At 44.7% G+C, this 14644-nt stretch overlaps 1 protein-coding gene across 1 annotated transcript in view; it reads left to right on the forward strand.

Annotated features, from left to right (window-relative positions):
- The first annotated feature begins 1392 nt into the window (after positions 1–1392).
- AOX1 (aldehyde oxidase 1) overlaps positions 1393–14644 on the forward strand; it is a 153648-nt gene continuing 140396 nt past the window's right edge. The window contains exon 1 of the mRNA XM_038749208.1: positions 1393–1446. Coding sequence (XP_038605136.1) covers positions 1393–1446 — 54 coding nt within the window. The remainder of the gene's footprint in view (positions 1447–14644) is intronic.

Raw genomic sequence — 14644 nt, forward strand, 5'->3', positions numbered from 1 at the left:
CACCAGCATCAAAATGGTCAGTCAGAGCCTCTACTTTGGTTTCTTCAAACAAAGGACCAGTGCAAACACCAACTCCAGCTCCTTTCCTTTCTGGAGTCCAACTTCGGAAAGTCCTTTCCTTTCCGGAGTCCAACTCCGGGCTCGGTGGAAAGATCCCAGGCTGGGGTGTCAGAGGTCGTGGGTTCTAATCCCACCTCCGCCACTTGTCATCATCATCATCATCATCAATCGTATTTATTGAGCGCTTACTATGTGCAGAGCACTGTACTAAGCGCTTGGGAAGTACAAATTGGCAACATATAGAGACAGTCCCTACCCAACAGTGGGCTCACAGTCTAAAAGGGGGAGACAGAGAACAAAACCAAACATACTAACAAAATAAAATAAATAGAATAAATATGTACAAATAAAATAAATAAATAAATAGAGTAAAAAATATGTACAAACATACATACAGGTGCTGTGGGAAAGGGAAGGAGGTAAGATGGGGGGGATGGAGAGGGGGACGAGGGGGAGAGGAAGGAAGGGGTTCAGTCTGGGAAGGCCTCCTGGAGGAGGTGAGCTCTCAGCAGGGCCTTGAAGGGAGGAAGAGAGCGAGCTTGGCGGATGGGCAGAGGGATTGGGGGCATTCCGGGCCCGGGGGATGACGTGGGCCGGGGGTCGATGGCGGGACAGGCGAGAGCGAGGTATGGTGAGGAGATCAGCGGTGGAGGACCGGAGGGTGCGGACTGGGCTATATTTGTTTTTGTCTTTGTAGGCTTTGTGGATTCGATCAGTAACTGGTTTACAGTTGGTTACTAGACTTTTAGTCACTGGTGGTAGATTGGGATCATAATATGCTTCCTGAGTTGGCGGAATGTTGTTTATCTGAGTGATGTTGGCAGGAAGCACTTTAGAGCAGTTTATCAGCATCTGCTCCAGGCTTGTCAAATCCTGCAAACTTAGTGGCAGGTCATGGATTCAGCTGTGTGACTTTGGGCAAATCACTTCACTTCTCTAGGGCCTCAGTTGCCTCTTTTGTAAAATGGGAATTATGGCTGTGAGCTCCACGTGGGACAACCTGATTACCTCGTGTATCCCCCAGCGCTTAGAACACCGCTTGGCACATAGTAAGCGCTTAACAAATGCCAACATCATCATCCTGGGTTAGGACTACAGCTCTAATCTATCTGTGGGCAGGGAGGAAAGAGGAGGTGATGAGACCTTAAACTCCTCTTTCTTGCCAGTGGGCGGGGAAAGGCAAGGAGGGGGATCAGAGGAGAAAGGCGATAAAAGGCATCACCCGATCTCCACCGGAGGATTTCTTCTCCCGACTGAGAGACGGAGAGAATCCTGCCTCGGCTTCTGGCACGTTCAAAAGCTGAAATCCACCAGAGCCTCTCACCAGGCACAATGTCCTGCCCCTCTGACTCAGACGAGCTGATTTTCTTTGTCAATGGGAGGAAGGTAAGTTTTGGGCCTAGCCCCTTTTTCTTCTCCCTCGTACCTGTTAACGATTTTCGGGTGTATCTTCCCGGCTTCTCCGTAAGTCCTTTGAGAGCAGGGAATCATGTCAATCAAGTTGCCCCATCAATCAGTGGTATTTAGTGTGTGCTTGCTGCGTGCCAAGCTGCATAGTGAGAGCTTGGAAAAGTGCAATATCTCAATCATATTCATTATTATTAAGATTATTAATTACAATAATAATGATAATGGTATTTTTAAGCACCTACTATGTGCCAAGCAGTGTTCGAAGCGCTGGGGTAGTTACACAGTAATCAGGTTGTCCCACATGGGGCTTGCGGTCTTAATCCCCACTTTGCAGATGAGGTAACTGAGGCACAGAGAAGTGAAGTGTCTTGCCCAGGGTCACACAGCGGACAGGTGGCGGAGCTGGGATTAGAACCCACAACCTCCGACTCCCAAGCCCAGGCTCTTTCCACTGAGCCACACTGCTTCTCTGTAAGCTTCTTTGCACATAGAAAGCGCTTAACAAATGCCGTCATTATTATTATTCATTAATAAGAAAAAACACAATGGGTTGATTGCTTGATTGATTTACAATATGATTATGGAAATGAGTTGGTAGAATTGACTCCCCCCCCCCCACCCCATCAAGGAGTTTACAGGGGAAGATAGACAATAAAGTAGATTAGGGATAGGGGAAATCGAGTAAAAGAATATTTACATGAAGTGTTGTGGGGTTGGGGTGAATAGCAAAATGCTAAAGGTTACAGAGAAAGAAAGAAAGGAGGAAAGGAAGAGAGGGAGAGAGAAAGAGAGAAAGAAAGGAAGGAAGGAAGGAAGGAAGAGAGAGAGAGAAAGAAGAAAGAAAGAGAGAGAGAGAGAGAGAGAAGAAAGAGAGAAGGAAGGAAGGAGAGAATGAAAGAGAGAAGGAAAGAGAGAAAGAAAGAGAGAAAGAAGAAAGAAAGAAAGAAAGAAAGAAACGAAGGAAGGAAGGAAGGAATGAAGGAAGGAAGAAGGAAAGAGAGAAAGAGAGAAGGAAGGAGAGAAGGAAGGAGAGAAGGAAAGAAAGGAGAGAGAGAAAGAAAGAAAGAAAGAAAGAAAGAAAGAAAAAGAAGGAAAGAGAAAGAAAGAAAGAAAGAGAGAGAGAGGAAGAAAGAAATAGAGAGAAAGGAAGGAAGAAAGGAAGGAAGGAAGGAAGGAAGGAAGGAAGGAAGGAAGAAGGAAAGGGAAAGAAAGAAAGAAAGAAAGAAAGAAAGAGAGAGAGAAAGAAAAGATGAAAGAGAGAAGGAAGGAAGGAGAGAATGAAAGAGAGAAGGAAAGAGAGAAAGAAAGAAAGAAAGAAAGAAGGAAAGAAAGAAAGAAAGAAAGGAAAGAAGGAAGAAGGAAAGACAGAAAGAGAGAAGGAAGGATAGAAGGAAAGAAAGGAGAGAAAGAAAGAAAGAAAGAGAGAAGGAAGGAAGGAGAGAAGGAAAGAGAAAGAAAAATAAAGAGAGAAACAGAGAAAAAGAAAGAGAGAGAAAGAAAGAAAAGAAGAAAGAGAGAAGGAAGGAAGGAGAGAATGAGAGAAAGAGAGAAAGAAAGAAAGAAAGGAAGGAAGAAGGAAAGAGAGAAAGAGAGAAGGAAGGAGAGAAGGAAGGAGAGAAGGAAGGAGAGAAGGAAAAATAAAGAGAGAAAGAGAGAAAAAGGAAGAAAGAAAGAGGGAAAGAGAAAGAAAGAAAGAAAGGAAGGAAGGAAGGAAGGAAGGAAGAGAGAGAGAGAGAGAGAGAAAGAAAGAAAGAAAGGAAGGAAGGAAGGAAGGAAGGAAGGAAGAAGGAAAGAGAGAAAGAAAGAGAGAGAAAGAAAAGAAGAAAGAGAGAAGGAAGGAAGGAGAGAATGAAAGAGAGAAGGAAAGAGAGAAAGAAAGAAGAAAGAAAGAAAGAAAGAAAGGAAGAAGGAAGGAGAGAAAGGAAGAAGGAAGGAGAGAAAGAGAGAAGGAAGGAGAGAAGGAAAGAAAGGAGAAAAGAAAGAGAGAAAGAGAGAAGGAAGGAAGGAGAGAAGGAAGGAGAGAAGGAAAGAGAAAGAAAAATAAAGAGAGAAAGAGAGAAAAAGAAAGAAAGAGAGAAAGAAAGAAAGGAAGGAAGGAAGGAGAAGGAAGGAAGGAAGGAAGGAAGAAAGAAAGAAAGAAAGAAAGGAAGGAAGAGAGGAAGAAAGAAAGAAAGAGAGAGAGAAAGGTAGAAAGAGAGAGAGGAAGAAAGAAAGAAAGAGAGAGAGAAAGAAAGAAAGAAAGAGAGAAAGAGAGAAAGAAAGAAAGAGAGAAAGAAAGAAAGAAAGGAAGGAAGGAAGGAAGGAAGAAAGGAAGGAAGGAAGGAAGAAGGAAAGAGAGAAAGAAAGAAAGAGAGAAAGAAAAGAAGAAAGAGAAGGAAGGAAGGAGAGAATGAAAGAGAGAAGGAAAGAGAGAAAGAAAGAAGAAAGAAAGAAAGAGGAAGAAAGGAAGAAGGAAGGAGAGAAAGAGAGAAGGAAGGAGAGAAGGAAAGAAAGGAGAGAAAGAAAGAGAGAAAGAGAGAAGGAAGGAAGGAGAGAAGGAAGGAGAGAAGGAAAGAGAGAAAGAAAAATAAAGAGAGAAAGAGAGAAAAAGAAAGAAAGAGAGAAAGAAAGAAAGGAAGGAAGGAAGGAAGGAGAAGGAAGGAAGGAAGGAAGAAAGAAAGAAAGAAAGAAAGAAAGAAAGGAAGAGAGGAAGAAAGAAAGAAAGAGAGAGAGAAAGGTAGAAAGAGACAGGGGAAGAAAGAAAGAGAGAGAGAAAGAAAGAAAGAAAGAGAGAAAGAAAGAAAGAGAGAAAGAAAGAAAGGAAGGAAGGAAGGAAGGAAAGAGGGAAAGAGAGAAAGAAAGAAAGAGAAAGAAAAGAAGAAAGAGAAAGAAGGAAGGAGAGAATGAAAGAGAGAAGGAAAGAGAGAAAGAAAGAAAGAAAGAGAAAGAAGAAAGAAAGAAAGAAAGAAAGAAAGAAAGAAAGAAAGAAAGAAAGAAAGAAAGAAAGAAAAGGAGGGAAGGAAGGAAGAAGGAAAGAGAGAAAGAGAGAAGGAAGGAGAGAAGGAAAGAAAGGAGAGAAAGAAAGAGAGAGAGGGAAAGAAAAGAGCACTTATTAAGCACTTACTATGCGCAAAGCCCTGTTCTAAGCACTGGGGAGGTTACAAGGTGATGAGGTTGTCCCACGGGGGGTTCCCAGTCTTCATCCCCATTTTCCAGTTGAGGTAACTGAGGCCCAGAGAAGTGAAATGACTTGCCCAAAGTCACCCAGCTGACAGTTGGAGGAGCTGGGATTTGAACCCATGACCTCTGACTCCAAAGCCCGGGCTCTTTCCACTGAACTACGCTGCTTCTCTGCAGAGACAGGTTTACCATTGCCCAGCTGAGACGGCACTTAGTAAGCGCTTAAACAAATACCGTCATTATTATTATCCATCCAAGCATGGAAGGGCTAGGCAGGGAACGTCATCTCCTTCTCTTCTTTCCTCCTTCCTCTTCCCACTCCCTCTTTACCCAGCCCTGTATTAAAATAATAGTAATAATAATGGTGGTATTTGTTAAGCGCTTACTACGTGCCAAGCACTGTTCTAAGCGCTGGGGGGATACAAGGTGATCAAGGTTGTCCCACGGGGGGCTCACAGTCTTAGTCCCCGTTTTACAGATGAAGTCACTGAGGCCCAGAGAAGTTAAGCGACTTGCCCAAGGTCACACAGCTGACAAGTGGGGGAGCTGGGATTCGAACCCATGACCTCTGACTCCCAAGCCCGGGCTCTTTCCGCTGAGCCACGTTGCTTCTCATAACAGTATTCATTAGGCACTTACTATACGTCAAGCACTGAGCTAAGCGCTGGGGTAGATCCGAGCTAATCAGGTTGGACACAGTCCCTGTCCCACATGGGGCTCCCAGTCTTCATCCCCATTTTCCAGATGAGGGAACTGAGGCCCAGAGAAGTGAAGCGACTTGCCCAAAGTCACACAGCAGACAAGGGAAGCAGCGTGGCTTAGTGGCAAGAGCCCGGCTTGGGAGTCAGAGGTCTTGGGTTCTAATCCCGGCTCCGCCACTTGTCTGCTGTGTAACCTTGGGCAAGTCGCTTAATTTCTCTGTGCCTCGGTTACCTCATCTGTAAAATGGGAAGTAGGAGTCTGAGCCTCATGTGGGACAGGGATTGTGTCCAACCTGATGACCTCGTATCTACCCCAACACTTAGAACAGTGCTTGGCACATAGTAAGCGCTTAACAAATACCAGTATTATTATTATTATTATTATTAAGTGGTGGAGCTGGGATTAGAACCCAGGTCCTTTTGACTCCCAGTCCCTGGCTCTACCCACTAGGCCAAGATGAGAGAAACAGCATGGCTCAGTGGAAAGAGCCCGGGCTTTGGAGTCAGAGGTCATGGGTTCAAATCCCAGTTCCGCCACTTGTCAGTTGTGTGACTTTAGGCAAGTCACTTCACTTCTCTGGGCCTCAGTTCCCTCACCTGGAAAATGGGGATGAAGACTGTGAGCCCCAAATGGGACAACCTGATGACCTTGTATCCCCCAGTGCTTAGAACAGTGCTTGGCACCTAGTAAGCGCTTAACAAATGCCATCATCATTATTGTTATTATTGTAACAATCCATAAAAATGAATTGTCACAATGGATTGGGTTGTAACAGTTATAACAATCCAATCTTCTAGACTGTGAGCCCGCTGTTGGGTAGGGACTGTCTCTATATGTTGCCAACTTGGACTTCCCAAGCGCTTAGTACAGTGCTCTGCACACAGTAAGCACTCAATAAATACGATTGATTGAATGAATGGATAATAGTTGAATTCCCCTTGGCAAATTTTGTTTATACTCTGTGTAGCACACGGTATAATTCTAGAAACTGGTCCTGCAACAAGGTGGATACAATACAATTAGGCCTCTGCTTTTAGGAAATGCGTAATGATTTTTGCTCATTGATTTACGCTGACTGTTTTCAATGTTTACAACTTAATAGATCAGAGGTCATGGGTTCAAATTCCGGCTCCACCACTTGTCAGCTGTGTGACTTTGGGCAAGTCACTTCACTTCTCTGGGCCTCAGTTCCCTCATCTGTAAAATGGGGATGAAGACTGTGAGCCTCTCTTGGGACAAACCTATCACCTTGTAACCTCCCCAGCGCTTAGAACAGTGCTTGGCACATAGTAAGAGCTTAATAAATGCCATTATTATTATTATTATTATTATTATCACTACATCACTCTGACAAGCAAAGTCACGGCAACATCAGGGAAACTATGAAAGAAATTACAGGAAATGTCAAAGAGGATAAATCGTGTCAGAGAAGCAGCGTGGCCCCAGAGAAGCTGCGGGCCCTAGTGGATAGAGTCCGGACATAAGAGTCAGAAAGATCTGAGTTCTAATGCCGCCTCCGCCACTTGTCTTCTGTGGGACCTTGGGCAAGTCACTTCACTTCTCTGGGCCTCAGTGACCTCATCTGCAAAATGGGATTGAAGACTTTGAGCCCCTTGTGGGAAAAATCCCAGCCCGTGGCTCAGTGGAAAGAGCATGGGCTTTGGAGTCAGAGGTCATGGGTTCAAATCCCGGCTCCACCACAAGTCTGCTGTGTGACCTTGGGCAAGTCACTTAACGTCTCTGAGCCTCAGTTACCTCATCTGTAAAAATGGGGATTAAGACTGTGAGCCCCACGTGGGACAACTTGATCACACTGTATCCCCCCAAGCGCTTAGAACAGTGCTTTAGAGAAGCAGCGTGGCTCAGTGCAAAGAACGCAGGCTTGGGAGGCAGAGGTCATGGGTTCGAATCCCACCTCCCCCACATGTCTGCTGTGTGACCTTGGGCAAGTCACTTCACTTCTCTGTGCCTCAGTTCCCTCATCTGTAAAATGGGGATTAAGACTGTGAGCCCCCCATGGGACAACCTCATCTCCTTCTGTTCCCCCCAGCACTTAGAACAGTGCTTTGCACATAGTAAGCGCTTAACAAATACCAACATTATTCTTTTAGACTGTGAGCCCACTGTTGGGTAGGGACTGTCTCTATGTGATGCCAATTTGTACTTCCCAAGCGCTTAGTACAGTGCTCTGCACATAGTAAGCGCTCAATAAATACGATTGATTGATTGATTGATTGAACAGGACTGCGTCCAGCCTGATGACCTTATATTTACCCCAGCGCTTAGTACAGTGCCTGGCACATAGTAAGTACTTAGCAAATACCCTTAAAAAAAGTGTTTTGGCCTCTGCTATTGGTAACAGGAAACCTGTATTTCTTCTAGACTGTGAGCCTGCTGTTGAGCAGGGACCGTCTCTCTATGTTGCCAACTTGTACTTCCCAAGCGCTCAGTACAGTGCTTTGCACCCAGTAAGTGCTCAATAAATATGATTGAGTGAATGAATGGGGATCTTATCTCCCAAGTTAGAGAAGCAGCACGGCGTGGCTTAGTGGAAAGAGCCCGGCCTGGGGAGTCAGAGGTTTTTAGTTCTAATCCCTTCTCCGCCTCTTCTCTGCCGTGTGACCTTGGGCAAGTCACAACTTCTCTGTGCCTCAGTTACCTCATCTGTAAAACAGGGATTAAGACTGTGAGCCCCACATGGGACAACCTGATTACCTTGTATCTACCCCAGTGTTTAGAGTAGTACTTGGCACATATTTATCACTCTATTTTACTTGTACATATTTATCACTCTATTTATTTTACTTGTACATATTTACTAGTCTATTTATTTTATTTTGTTAATAGGTTTTGTTCTGTCGCCTGTCTCCCCCTTCTACACTGTGAGCCCGCTTTTGGGCAGGGACCGTCTCTGTTGCCAATTTGCACTTCCCAAGCACTCAGTACAGTGCTTTGCACACAGTAAGCACTCAATAAATACGAATGATTGATTGATTGATTGATTGATTGGCACATATTGATTACTCTATTAATTTTACTTGTACATATTTACTATTCTATTTATTTTATTTTGTTAATAGGTTTTGTTGTGTTGTCTGTTTCCCCCTTCTAGACTGTGAGCCTGCTGTTGGGCAGGGACTGCCTCTCTATGTTGTATGTTGTATGTCTGTTGTTGTATGTTGTATGTTGTATGTATGTTGTATGTCTATGTTGTATGTCTCTCTATGTTGCCTACTTGGACTTCCCAAGCGCTCAGTACAGTGCTCTGCACACAGTAAGCGCTCAATAAATACGATTGAATGAATGAATGGGGATCTTAGCTCCCAAGTTAGGGAAGCGGCACGACGTGGTTTAGTGGAAAGAGCCCGGCCTTGGGAGTCAGAGGTTTTTAGTTCTAATCCCTGCTGCGCCTCTTCTCTGCCGTGTGACCTTGGGCAAGTCACAACTTCTCTGTGCCTCAGTTACCTCATCTGTAAGACGGGGATTAAGACTGTGAGCCCCACGTGGGACAACCTGATTGCCTTGTATCTACCCCAGCGTTTAGAGTAGTGCTTGGCACATATTTATTACTCTCTTCATTTTACTTGTACATATTTACTATTCTATTTATTTTATTTTGTTAATAGGTTTTGTTGTGTTGTCCGTCTCCCCCTTCTAGACTGTGAGCCCGCTGTTGGGCACAGTCTTTCTCCTGTCTCTCTATGTTGCCAACTTGTACTTCCCAAGTGCTCAGTACAGTGCTCTGCACCCAATAAGCGCTCAATAAATATGATTGAATGAATGAATGGGGATCTTAGCTCCCAAGTTAGAGAAACGACGCAGCGTGGCTTAGTGGAAAGAGCCCGGCCTTGGGAGTCAGAGGTTTTTAGTACTAATCCCTGCTCCACCTCTTCTCTACCGTGTGACCTTGGGCAAGTCACAACTTTTCTGTGCCTCAGTTACCTCATCTGTAAAACAGGGATTAAGACTGTGAGCCCCACATGGGACAACCTGATTACCTTGTATCTACCCCGGTGTTTAGAGTAGTGCTTGGCACATATTTATTGCTCTATTCATTTTACTTGTACATATTTACTATTCCATTTATTTTATTTTGTTAATAGGTTTTGTTGTGTTGTCTGTCTCCCCCTTCTAGACTGTGAGCCCGCTGTTGGGCAGGGACCATCTCTGTTGCCACCTTGTACTTCCCAAGCGCTCAGTACAGTGCTTTGCACACAGTAAGTGCCCAATAAATACGACTGATGGATTGATTGATTGGCACATATTTATTACTCTATTCATTTTACTTGTACATATTTACTAGTCTATTTACTTTATTTTGTTAATAGGTTCTGTTGTGTTGTCTGTCTCCCCCTTCTAGACTGTGAGCCCGCTGTTGGGCAGAGACTGTCTCTGTTGCCAACTTGTACTTCCCAAGTGATCAGTCCAGTGCTTTGCACCCAATAAGCGCTCAATAAATATGATTGAATGAATGAATGGGGATCATAGCTCCCAAGTTAGAGAAGCAGCACAGCGTAGCTTAGTGGAAAGAGCCCGGCCTTGGGAGTCAGAGGATTTTAGTTCTAATCACTGCTCCTCCTCTTCTCTGCTGTGTGACCTTGTGCAAGTCACAACTTCTCTGTGCCTCAGTTACCTCATCGGTAAGAAGGGGATTTAGACTGTGAACCCCACATGGGACAACCTGATTATCTTGTATCTACCCCAGCGTTTAGAGTAATGCTTGGCACATATTTATTACTCTATTTTACTTGTACATATTTACTTGTCTATTTATTTTATTTTATGAATAGTTTTGTTGTGTTGTCTGTCTCCCCCTTCTAGACTGTGAGCCCGCTGTTGGGCAGGGACCGTCTCTGTTGCCAACTTGTACTTCCCAAGCGCTCAGTACAGTGCTCTGCACCCAGTAAGCGCTCAATAAATACGATTGAATGAATGAATGGGGATCTTAGCTCCCAAGTTAGAGAAGCGGTGCAGCGTGGCTTAGTGGAAAGAGCCCGGCCTTGGGAGTCAGAGGTTTTTAGTTCTAATCCCTGCTCCGCCTCTTCTCTGCCGTGTGACCTTGGGCAAGTCACAACTTCTCTGTACCTCAGTTACCTCATCTGTAAGAAGGGGATTAAGACTGTGAGCCCCACGTGGGACAACCTGATTATCTTGTATCTACCCCAGCATTTAGAGTAGTGCCTAGCACATATTTATTACTCTATTTTACTTGTACATATTTACTATTCTATTTATTTTATTTTGTTAATAGGTTTTGTTTTGTTTTCTGTCTCCCCCTTCTAGACTGTGAGCCCGCTGTTGGGCAGGGATCGTCTCTCTATGTTGCCAACTTGTACTTCCCAAGCGCTCAGTACAGTGCTTTGCACCCAGTAAGCGCTCAATAAATATGATTGAATGAATGAATGGGGATTTTAGCTCCCAAGTTAGAGAAGCGGTGCAGCATGGCTTAGTGGAAAGAGCCCGGCCTTGGGAGTTAGAGGTTTTTAGTTCTAATCCCTGCTCCACCTCTTCTCTGCCGTGTGACCTTGGGCAAGTCACAACTTCTCTGTGCCTCAGTTACCTCATCTGTAAGACGGGGATTAAGACTGTGAGCCCCACGTGGGGCAACCTGATTGCCTTGTATCTACCCCAGCGTTTAGAGTAGTGCTTGGCACATATTTATTACTCTATTTTACTTGTACATATTTACTAGTCAATTTATTTTATTTTGTTAATAGGTTTTGTTGTGTTGTCCGTCTCCCCCTTCTAGACTGTGAGCCCGCTGTTGGGTAGGGACCGTCTCTGTATGTTGCCAACTTGGACTTCCCAAGCGCTTAGTACAGTGCTCTGTACACAGTAAGCGCTCAATAAATACGATTGATTGATTGATTAGAACAGTGCTTTGCACATAGTAAGTGCTTAATAAATGCCATCACTGGAGAAGCAGCGTGGCTCAGTGGAAAGAGCCCGGGCAGGGACCGTCTCTGTTGCCACCTTGTACTTCCCAAGCGCTCAGTCCAGTGCTCTGCACCCAGTAAGCGCTGAATAAATATGATTGAATGAATGAATGGGGATCTTAGCTCCCAAGTTAGAGAAGCAGCACAGCGTGGCTTAGTGGAAAAAGCCCGGCCTTGAGAGTCAGAGGTTTTTAGTTCTAATCCCTGCTCCACCTCTTCTCTGCCGTGTGACCTTGGGCAAGTCACAACTTCTCTGTGCCTCAGTTACCTCATCTGTAAGACAGGGATTAAGACTGTGAACCCCACATGGGACAACCTGATTACCTTGTATCTACCCCAGCATTTAGAGTAGTGCTTGGCACATATTTATTGCTCTCTTCATTTTACTTGTACATATTTACTAGTCTATTTCTTTTATTTTGTTAATAGGTTTTGTTGTGTTGTCCGTCTCCCCCTTCCAGACTGTGAGCCCGCTGTTGGGCAGGGACCGTCTCTGTTGCCACCTTGTACTTCCCAAGCGCTCAGTACAGTGCTTTGCACACAGTAAGTGCTCAATAAATGCGACTGATTGATTGATTGATTGGCGCATTTATTATTCTATTCATTTTACTTGTACATATTTACTATTCTATTTATTTTATTTTGTTAGTAATTTTGGTTTTGTTCTCTGTCTCCCCCTTTTAGACTGTGAGCCCGCTGTTGGGCAGGAACCGTCTCTGTTGCCAACTTGTACTTCCCAAGCGCTCAGTCCAGTGCTTTGCACCCAGTAAGCGCTCAATAAATACGATTGAATGAATGAACGGGGATCTTAGCTCCCAAGTTAGGGAAGCAGCACGGCGTGGCTTAGTGGAAAAAGCCTGGCCTTGGGAGTCAGAGGTTTTTAGTTCTAATCCCTGCTCCACCTCTTCTCTGCCGTGTGAACTTGGGCAAGTCACAACTTCTCTGTGCCTCAGTTACCTCATCTGTAAGACAGGGATTAAGACTGTGAGCCCCACATGGGACAACCTGATTATCTTGTATCTACGCCAGTGTTTAGAGTAGTGCTTGGCACATATTTATTACTCTATTTTACTTGTACATATTTACTAGTCTATTTATTTTATTTTGTTAATATGTTTTGTTTTGTAGTCTGTCTCCCCCTTCTAGACTGTGAGCCCGCTGTTGGGCAGGGACAATCTCTTTTGCCAGCTTGTACTTCCCAAGCACTCAGTACAGTGCTTTGCACACAGTCAGCGCTCAATGAATATGATTGAATGAATGAATGGGGATCTTAGCTCCCAAGTTAGAGAAGCAGCACGGCATGGCTTAGTGGAAAGAGCCCAGCCTTGGGAGTCAGAAGTTTTTAGTTCTAATCCCTGCTCCGCCTATTCTCTGCTGTGTGACCTTGGGCAAGTCACAACTTCTCTGTGCCTCAGTTACCTCATCTGTAAGAAGGGGATTAAGACTGTGAGCCCCACATGGGGCAACCTGATTACCTTGTATCTACCCCAGCTTTTAGAGTAGTGCTTGGCACATATTTATTACTCTATTTTACCTGTACATATTTACTAGTCTATTTATTTTATTTTGTTAATATGTTTTGTTTTGTAGTCTGTCTCCCCCTTCTAGACTGTGAGCCCGCTGTTGGGCTGGGACCATCTCTTTTGCCAATTTGTACTTCCCAAGCGCTCAGTCCAGTGCTTTGCACCCAGTCAGCGCTCAATGAATATGATTGAATGAATGAATGGGGATCTTAGCTCCCAAGTTAGAGAAGCGGCGTAGCGTGGCTTAGTGGAAAGAGCCCAGCCTTGGGAGTCAGAGGATTTTAGTTCTAATCCCCGCTCCTCCTATTCTCTGCCGTGTGACCTTGGGCAAGTCACAACTTCTCTGTGCCTCAGTTACCTCATCTGTAAGAAGGGGATTAAGACTGTGAACCCCACCTTGTATCTACCCCAGCGTTTAGATTAGGCCCTATTGAGAGCTCACTTCTTCCAGGAGGCCTTCCCAGACTGAGCCCCCTCCTTCCTCTCCCCCTCCTCTCCCTCTGCATCCCCCCGCCTTACCTCCTTCCCTTCCCCATAGCACCTGTATATATGTATATATGTTTGTACATATTTATTACTCTATTTATTTTACTTGTACATATCTATTCTATTTATTTTATTTTGTTAATATGTTTGGTTGTCTGTCTCCCCCTTCTAGACTGTAAGCCCACTCTTGGGTAGGGACCGCCTATATATGTTGCCAACTTGTACTTCCCAAGCGCTTAGTACAGTGCTCTGCACACAGTAAGTGCTCAATAAATACGACTGATTGATTGATTGTTGGGTAGGGACCGTCTCTATATGTTGCCAACTTGTACTTCCCAAGCTCTTAGTACAGTGCTCTGCACACAGTAAGCGCTCAATAAATATGATTGATTGATTGATTGCAGAAGCCTAGGTGGATATGGGGAGACCAGCACAGCTGAAATAGAGATCTGAATTTCCATCCATTTTAGAGAAAGTGACGTCGCCCTGGCTGACACGAACCAGTAAGGTGGCATCCTGGCCTATGGAAGAGAGCTCAGGGCTGGGAGTCGGAGGTAGTAAGAATAGTACTAGCATTTATTGAGCGCATACTATGCTTGGCATATAGCAAGCGCTGAATGAGCACCATCATTTCACCATCACCACCATCTTCTAGACTGTGAGCCCACTGTTGAGTAGGGACTGTCTCTATATGTTGCCAACTTGGACTTCCCAAGCGCTTCGTACAGTGCTCTGCACACAGTAAGCGCTCAATAAATACGATTGATTGATTGATTGATCGAGCCCGATCTGCTTACCTCGTAGCAAACCCAGTGCTTGGCGTATAGCAAGGGCTGAATGAACACCGTCATTTCACCATCACCACCATCTTCTAGACTGTGAGCCCACTGTTGGGTAGGGACTGTCTCTATATGTGGCCAACTTGTACTTCCCAAGTGCTTCGTACAGTGCTCTGCACACAGTAAGCACTCAATAAATGCGATTAATTGATTGATTAATTGAGCCCGATCTGCTTACCTCGTAGCAAACCCAGTGCTTGGCATATAGCAAGCGCTGAATGAACACCATCATTTCACCATCACCACCATCTTCTAGACTGTGAGCCCACTTCTAGACTGTGAGCCCACTGTTGGGTAGGGACCGTCTCTATATGTTGCCAAGCGCTTAGTACAGTGCTCTGTACACAGTAAGCGCTCAATAAATACGATTGAATGAATGAATGAATGACTTCACTTCACTTCTCTGGGCCTCAGTTCCCTCATCTGTAAAATGGGGATGAAGACTGTGAGCCCCACGTGGGACAACCTGGTCACCTTGTAAACTCCCCAGCGCTTAGAACAGTGCTTTGCACATAGTAAGCGCTTAATA

Source organism: Tachyglossus aculeatus, chromosome 7, assembly GCF_015852505.1.
Source record: "Tachyglossus aculeatus isolate mTacAcu1 chromosome 7, mTacAcu1.pri, whole genome shotgun sequence".
Classification (NCBI taxonomy): domain Eukaryota; kingdom Metazoa; phylum Chordata; class Mammalia; order Monotremata; family Tachyglossidae; genus Tachyglossus; species Tachyglossus aculeatus.